Consider the following 8,214-nt stretch of genomic DNA (forward strand, 5'->3'; position numbering starts at 1 on the left):
GAGATCCCTTCCAACCCCTACAATTCTGTGATTCTGTGGTGCAGGCACTGAGTTGTGCCCAAGGGCTGGCATGACCCCAGCAGCAGTCAGAGGTAGAGCAAGGAGGGCTCCCAGGTGCAGGAAACAAGATAGCAGGGAAAATGGTAACTGGGCTGTGCCCATGCACAACTGTTTGCATTCTTCTGCTCTCCCCGTGCTTGGCAGCATTTCTCTGCAGGATGACCCAGGCATGGGGTGCTGCCCAGGGCCACACACTGACCCCTCAGCTGCCCAAATCCCTGTACCACAAAGAGGCAGTGATGTTGAAAAAAAAAAAAAAAGAAGAAGAAGAAAAAAAGACTTTTTAATTGTACATCAGACATATTAATTACAACTCAGATATAACAAGAGTTGGTTATTACAAGCAGCAGCCTGAAACCATAAATCTTTAGAAGGTGCATAGAGTCATTTATAATATCTATTATAACTAATGCAAAATATATTCTGAAACAAAAATAGTTTTAAAGGCTCCATATTCAGTTCTCTGCAATAGGCCAGGAGGAGAGGAGAGGGAGAGGAGGAGGATGAGGAGGGAGCTGCCAAGCTCACCCATGTTCTCCCAGCCCATCCCATGGGGTTGGTCTGGGCACAGTTCCTGGCAGCCCCCAGCCATCCAGGCAGTAACTGAGATGGTCACCTGGGCTCCATAGGCACTCAAGATGTGGAAACATGTGCTTCCCTGGTGACCAACCTGGGCTGGATGGATGGGCCCAGCACCAGGCATGGTGGGATCCTGGCAGCAACCTCTCCCAAAACACTGTTTTGGCAGTTCCATTCAGATGAACAGATGCAAACCGTGCCGTGGCTGCAGCTGAACAGAGCTCAGCACACAGCTCTGCACTGAGCACTGCGCCAGCGCACGGCACCGGTGGCACAGCGTGAAGGCATTGCAGGGCTTTGCGTTGCTGTGCCCAGTGCTCGGGGTGTTGCAGCTCACGCCCAGCCCATGCCATGGGCAGCACCCACACTGCGTGTCCCACTGCCTCACCGCAGCAGTGGGGCTGTTCTGCAGGTCTGTGTTTTACGGGTTCTGTTTGCGATCTGCTCTCTCATGCCGATGGATTTTCACCTTTATACAACACGAGGCAGCACCCTGCCTTGCTCCCCACACCCTCGCTGTACTTCGACAGAGTGAATCATTTCAGTACTTCTGCAATAAAACAGCTTTTTCCGTTCATCCCCCGGCTGGCAGACCATGAACACGCAGAGGAACGATGCTGCAGGAGCACACGGCTCAGCTGGGGGGGATGGGGCAGAGCAGCACACATCCATCAGCATATCTTAGAAAGAACCTAACGAGTACATCTGAGAGTAGAATTTTTTTTAAAAAAAGTTTGCCCCTGAACAAAGTGACCGTATTGCTTTAGACAAAAAGGGGTTCTTGTTCTCCTTCGGTATAGAAAACCACGGTGAAGCAGCAGCATGCCCACTGCAGGGACAGCCCCATAGGCAGGGGAGCACTCTGCTGCCTTTTTGGTTTCTTGGCTGGTTTGGCACTGCAGGATGGGCATCTCTGAGGGGATGAAGAGCAGTCCGGGTTGTGCCCGCTCTGGTTTAAGGCACGTGCGTGTGTTTGGCTGAGCTGTGCCAAGAGGTGATTGTTGGGATGGGGAACGCAGCACATCCAGGCCCTGGGATAGGGTCTGAGCAATTCATAGGGTGTCCTCCCCTCAGAGCAAATCACATTCCTCAGATGAATGGGTTTGGCAGAAGGAAAAGCCCACGCAAGGGCTGCGGCATCACCTGCCTTTTCCTATGGTGTAGGGATGAGCCATTGGGCTCCACAGTGGGACAGCAATGGTGCTTCAGCACGGGTCCCTGCAAGACTGCTGCTCCAGCCTGGATGTGGTGCTCCAGGAGGGGCCTGAGCTGCCCCACTCCTCTGGTGCCTCCAGTGTGACCGAAGGCCGAAGCATGGCTCTTTGCATATACGTGGCCAGTAAAACAACAATTGTCAAAGGAATACAATAAAAAGGCTGAGGGGGTCCACCCCTCACATCTCCACGCAGCCAGGGTGCCAAGCACAGGGCATCTTCCTCCTCCTCTTCCTCTTCCTCCTCTGCTGCACCAAAGCCTGGCTGCACCCAAGGGCTCCGCTGTCAGCTCCAGAAAAGGCATTGGGACCAGAGGGACGGGGGCTCAGTAGGGGGTGGTCCCTTCCCACTCCACCAGGTACTGCACTTTGCCCTCCAGCGTCACACGCCGTGCCAGCACCTGGTACTTCTCCCCGCACACCAGCCGCCCCGCTGCCCCGAAGTAGCTGCTGATGGACGACTTGAGGTGTGAAAGCGACGAGTCGTCCTCGCTGATGCTCTCGAAGGTGTGGCTGTCAATGCCATCATCCGGCCGCTCAGGCCCACATGTCACCTCGCTGCCCTGGGGGCTGCCCACTGCTGGCTGCCTGCCTGCTGCCCCGCTGCCACGCTTGGGCCGTGCTGAGGGGGGGGTCAGAACTGTCTGCTTGCGCTTACGGCTGCCCACCGTCCTCCGGCTGCGGGACAGGGAGAGAGGTAATGGGGTGCTGTGAGGGGAGATAGAAGATCCTCAGGAAGGGGGTGAAGGGGCCACAGCCCTCACCTGGACTCGCAGGACAGGCTGGTGGTGGCTGAGCCTGAGGTGCTGACGGCATCCGTGGAGTCCACATCGGAAAGGAAGGTCTGCCCCGAGCTGGCACTGGGATGGAGGCAGCGTCGGCCCCGCGGCCCCGCACCTCAGAGCTCCCCCAGCACCTCGGCTGGGCAGCACTCACCTCTTCAGGCTCTGAATCTCATCCAGTGTGAAGTCAAAGATGCTGGCCAGGTGATGGTTGGTGCTCCAGGCAGAGGTGAAGTCGCTCTGCACCACAAAAACCAGCACCTCAACACCACACAGCGGCTCGGAACCTTCTGCCCGGCCACCGCAGCACTCCCTCCTCCCATGACCGTCCCGCAGCCCGCAGGGACTCACGCTGGGGATGGCATCTTCCAGCAGGAACTTGGCCCTCTTCCGCCGCACCGCACGCCGTTTCTGCTGCTGGAGCTGCCCTGGGAGCAGGCTGCAAGGCGAGATGTAGGGTGAGATACAGGGCTGGGGCTGCATAACAGCACCCACCTGTCTTTGTGGCTGTGCAGCGCTCACCTGTCCTTGTGCACAAATCTGCTCTTCCCTCTCTTCTTCAGCTCACAGGAGCCCCTCTCGCCCGGCGCCTTTTCCGGCAGCACTTTGGTGGGGGGGTTCGGCGGGACGCGGATCCGCAGGCGGAAGATGCATTTCTTCTTCTTGATCTCCTTCCCACAGAGAAACCTGGGGAGGAAGCAGGCTTCAGCCCGGGGGGACGAATGGGCCCCAGAAGTGCAGGAGCACTCCATGCACTGTTCTGTTCCCAGCCCAGCACTCACCTGCTCTTGTAGCTGTTGAGGGCATTGAGCAGGTGGGGGCCGCGCTCGGACACAGGGGTGCCGGTCAGCTGCGGGGACACACCAGCCTGAGCTCCTTGGGGCAGGACGGCCACCCCGACCCCTTCCCCTTCTGGCCTCCTGCCCCCCGTGTCCCTGTGCCCCTGAGGCTCTGACCCTTCACACCCAACACCCGCAGGCATTACCTTCCCGAGCTGCAGAGGGTCCCAGTGGTGGTTCACGAAGGCCAGGATCTCCTCGAAGTCAAAGTACTTCTTCTTGCTCTGCACGCCCAGGTTGTACAGGGCGAGATGAACCACGTCCACCCTGCGGGAGCGACCAAGGTCAGCAGGTCAGGGAGCAGTGAGCAGCCCACACCCAGCAATGCTGGCCCAGGGCATAGCATGACTACACAGCTCTGTGCCTCGAGACCCCACAGCAGCCCTGAGGTCAGGAGCCCAAGGATGCGCCAGTCCCAGGACAGACACCCACTGCTGCAGCTTCCTACCAAGCTCCAGCCATGCACTCTCACTGCACTCAAGTATGAGAGCAGGATGGCTCTTACTCACATGTAGACTGTTTACAAAACAGTCTCTCCTACGGGACTTCACACTTGCATCTCCAAAAGTGAAAGCCAAGCAACATGTCCTGCAGGATTTCCCTTCTCCTGCACCCAGTGCTGCTCTGTGCAACACCCCAGTGCAGCTAGCACTGTTAGGATATTTTACAAAGTGCTTTCAGATCATCAAGGTGCACTATAAAGTACCACAGAAACCTATATTTAATCTCAAAACTTGATGGCTCATTCCCAAATTGCTTTTTGCAGTTTTCTCCTGGTGAAGGCGTGCTTTGGCTCCCTGACAGCACACACAGCACATTGGTGCCCCACGAGCCCATTGGGGACCCGGCACAGCACAACGGAGCCACGGCCGTTTCTCACCATCGCAGGGGAAGGCGCTTGATGTACTCAGGTCCCTGGTTGCACACGGAGCAGAAAAACACATAGAACCTGGAAAAGAGTGAGGATGGAGAGCATAAAGGTGGTGGGATCACCCCGAAAGGATGCAGCACCTGCCCTAGTGTGGAGATGCAGCTGGGAGCTGTGGGACATGGGAACGTACCGATCCCCGAACATCATGGGGTCACTGAGGCACTGAGTGCACGCTTCATGGAACCACTGCCGGCAGCGGTAGCACTGCAGCATCTTCAGGTACCACCTGGGGAAGGAGAGGAGCTGGTGCCGGGGAGGGCAGTGTGAGCAGCCCCAGCCAGGAATGTGAACCCTCACTGGCAAGGAACTGCATGCAGACAGTGCAGGGCAGAGCAAGCAGCGGAGCCACCAGAGAATGGCCGTGCAAGCAGAGACCCTCTCTTGGAAGAAAAACACCCATGAAACAGAGCAGGACAGCCCCTGAGCAGGCAGTGCTTACTCGCCAGGGCCCCCGCAGTAGCAGTAGCACTGCTGCTGGTTGGTGCGGTGCGGAGAGTCCCACTCCAGCAGGTCAGGGTTGTAGGACAGCACCATCTTGACGGCTTGCAGTGTCTTGGCAATGGCTCCCTTCTTCAGGGCACCCCCCTTCTGTAGGAGCCAGAAGCACAGGGTCAGAACTGAGACCACAGCCCACCCCGCAGCACCCCACAGCCCCACTCACCCGCACAGCCAGGGCGAAGATGCAGCGACGGCAGAACCACGGTGTCCCCAGCGGGCCCTCACTGCTGCTCGCCACCGGGACGTGGCACTGCTGATGGTAACCTATGGGACAGCTTGGGGTCAGCATCACTAAGCTAGCTGTACATATGCAGGATGCAGCAGGACGCAGAGCCATGCACCCACACTCACCCAGCCCGCATTTCCCACAGATGAGGATTTCATTCCTGGGCCCCGATGTCTTTCCCAGGCAAATGTTGCACTTGGGTTCCTCCCCAGGGACGCCGGCTGCAGGATGGAGAAAGTGGTGATGGCCCTACAGTGCTGCCTGCGGCACATGGGCTCCCAGGAGCAGGGCATGAGAAGGTAGCACTCACCATGCTGGATGTCCTTCCAGAGGACCCAGTACTTGGAGTTGTCCTCAAACGTCACCAGGCAGCTCTGCTTGGAGCCGCTCACCTGCAGGGACAGAATACAAAGAACGAATGAATGCCTGCTCCCATTGCTTGCACTCTCCTCTTTCCCCGGTGCCATTTTCCCCATCTCTCAGAGCTGCAGGAAGTCAGGTTCCAGGGCAGATACCCAGCTAGGACATCAATCCCAGTCACTCCAAAGACCACAGTCACTTCACAGCACAGGTCAGCACGCTGCAAGTTGCCCCAGAGAACAGCGCCCGCACCAGGCGCACTATGGATGCCCTCTTACCCTTCTGAATTCCCTCTTTACTCTTCTGTGTGCCAACTTTACCCTTCCGGATGCCCACTTAAGCCATCTGGATGCTTTCTTACCCTTTTGAGTGCCCATTTACCCTTCCAGATGCCCTCTTTACCCTTTTGATCTTCCCCAGGTAGTACAGCCCATCGGTCCAGCGGCACAGCACGTACTGCCCCTCGCTCAGCTCCCTGCAGCTGCTGCCCCTGCGCCCAGCAGCCCCGTGCACGTCCCGGGTGATGGAGTTCAGCGTCCCGTTCTCCATGAGCAGAGCCTGCGGGGACGGAGGCGACCTCCCATCAGCAGCGGCGCGATGTGCCCGCGGGCCGAGCGAGGCGCCCGCTCCGTAAGCACGGGGTTCGCCCGGACGCTCTCAGCATCGGCAGCTTTAAATCGAACGCGAAGTCGAGTTGACGATTTCCTTCTGCAGTTTTGCCAACGGGACCGCTGGGGGAGCGGGGAGCAGCGCGGGCAGCAGGGGATGAAACCGAGCGGCAGCGTTTCGCCGCCGCCGAGGGCTCCGAGCTCGGGACGGAGCCCCGACCGCCGGCAGCACCGCCCCGATGTCACTTTCCTCCCCTCGGGGCTCCGTGCGGGGCCCTCACGCCGCGGATCGCAGCGCTGCTGGTCGAAGCGATCCGAGCGCCGCGCCGCCCGGGATTTGAGCCCCGCGGGGCCGCCGCCCAACTCGGGGACAGCGCGGTGCCGCCGGACGGAGCCGAACGCACCGGGCAGAGCCGCACAGCGGCAGCGGCCGCGCGTCACCGCACGGAGCTCAGCGCCGCCGCGCCGAGAGGTTCCGAACACCGCGGCGGGCGCAGCCACGCACCGCCGCCGGGACCGCTCCGGGAACTCCGCAGCGTCGCTCCGGGACCCCACCGGCACCGGGAGCGGCGGCACCTGCCGGGCGGGAGCTCCGCGGGCGGCCCCGCAGCCGCGAGACCCTCCGCCATTGGTTCATTCAAAGGCGCTGCGGCGCCGGTCCGTCCCGTCCCGTCCCGCCCGGCCCCGCCGCCCCGGCCGCCTCCCGCCGCTCCGCTCCGCGCCGCCCTCACCGCTCGGCGCCGCTCCTCCGCCGCTCTGCCGCCGCCGCCGGGCTCGGCTCAGCGCCCGCCCGCTCGGGGGCCGCCGGGGCAGCGGCGGGGCGCGGCGGCGCGCGGCGGGGGCAGGGCGCGGGGCGCCATCTTCCCGCGCTTCCCGCGGGCATTGACGTCCCGCTTATGCAATTAGCGCGGGGCCGCCTCCCGGAGCTCCGAGCGGCGCGGCGCGGCACGGCGCGGAGCATCCCGGGGTGCCCCAGACGCCGCCCGGCCCCGCGCCAGGGAGCGGCCCCTGCTGCCGCTCGCTGGGATTCCGGGAAGCGGGGATCGTTTTTCTCCGAATCCAAACAGAAAAAAAAGAAAACCAAAACAAATCCGTCGGTGCAAAAGCGCTCCGGGCGGTGCCGAGACGGAGGCTGCAGGGTTTGCTATTTGCGAGAGAGCGCTGCCAAAAAGAAAAAAAAGAAACGTTTCCAGGCCCGATCGGGCGGCGGCGAATCCGCCGGGTTCGGAGCGAGGCGCTCCGTGCGCGTTCCGCCGCCCCGCGCGGCGCTTCCACGCACCGCCGTTCGTCGCGCACCTGCGTGGAAGCAGCGCACGAGGAGCCGCTCCCGGCGCATCGGTGCTAAAGTCACCTCTCGGAGACCGCTGCGGAATTCTGTCCTCTTCGGAGGAGTTTTGTCGTCGTTCCCTTTTGCAAACCGGAGCCTCCCAGAACCGCTGGCATCGCGCTGTGCGGCGGCGGCTCTGCACGGGCTCAGAAACACGTGGGGCAGCCAGCGCTGCGGCCGCCAACTGCCTGTGCGGGGAGTGAGAGCGGAGAGAGGGGAGGGCGAAGTGCGGGTTTCAGGGTGATTCATTGCATTTTGGGGTGATTCATTGCATTTCAGAGCTCCTGGATGGGAGCGCTCCAGCAGCCGTGCCAGCAGCAAATACAGCATTTGCAGCACAGCACCCAAAACCCTGCGTGGGATTTCCTGAGAGATCCAGAAATGGTCCGAATTATCCAAAGGAGTGGACCAAACAGTCTTGGGTTGCCCTTGTAGGGGTCAGAGACCATGCAGCACCACGCCGTGCTGTGCCATGCCATGCCACGCTATGCTATGCAGTGCTATGTTGTGCCATGCCATGCCATGCCATGCTGAGCCATTCTGTGCCTTCTCCCAATTTCCCAGGGCCAGGCCATGTTTGCAGAGCCATAGGCAGCCAAAACCTGGCAGCTCCCTCCCGCTGCCTGCAGCCCCATCCTGCACAGAGAACCTGACACATCTTCCAGGCGCCCCACGGCTGAGCCCTGCAGTGAGTCACAGTGTGCAGCTGTGAGTCACCACGGGATTAAAATAACTCCTGCACCAGAATTCTGCCTGTGGGCAAACACTGCCGCTCTTTGCAGCTCTGCTCT

General features: G+C 60.6%; 1 protein-coding gene across 3 annotated transcripts; it reads right to left on the reverse strand.

Moving 5' to 3' along the window:
- Positions 1-326: 326 nt before the first annotated feature.
- PHF19 (PHD finger protein 19) lies at positions 327-7,608 on the reverse strand. Of its 3 annotated transcripts, none has more exons than XM_031601890.2 (15): positions 7,448-7,608; positions 5,891-6,046; positions 5,439-5,520; positions 5,254-5,349; positions 5,066-5,166; positions 4,844-4,992; positions 4,535-4,630; positions 4,354-4,422; positions 3,620-3,740; positions 3,417-3,484; positions 3,157-3,321; positions 2,986-3,073; positions 2,789-2,874; positions 2,617-2,712; positions 327-2,530 (listed from the first exon to the last, which is right to left on the reverse strand). In XM_031601890.2, exons 2-15 carry the CDS (start codon positions 6,035-6,037, stop codon positions 2,179-2,181), a joined length of 1,716 nt encoding a protein of 571 aa, XP_031457750.2. In that variant the 5' UTR covers positions 6,038-6,046; positions 7,448-7,608; the 3' UTR covers positions 327-2,178. The 3 variants fall into 3 exon arrangements, with proteins under 3 accessions (XP_031457750.2, XP_031457751.2, XP_089977344.1); XM_031601891.2 differs by having other exon boundaries at positions 7,393-7,525; XM_090121218.1 differs by lacking the exon at positions 7,448-7,608 and adding an exon at positions 6,828-6,904.
- Between the last annotated feature and the right edge of the window lie 606 nt (positions 7,609-8,214).

This window comes from Phasianus colchicus, chromosome 19 (assembly GCF_987193195.1).
Source record: "Phasianus colchicus chromosome 19, bPhaCol1.hap1.1, whole genome shotgun sequence".
Classification (NCBI taxonomy): Eukaryota; Metazoa; Chordata; class Aves; order Galliformes; family Phasianidae; genus Phasianus; species Phasianus colchicus.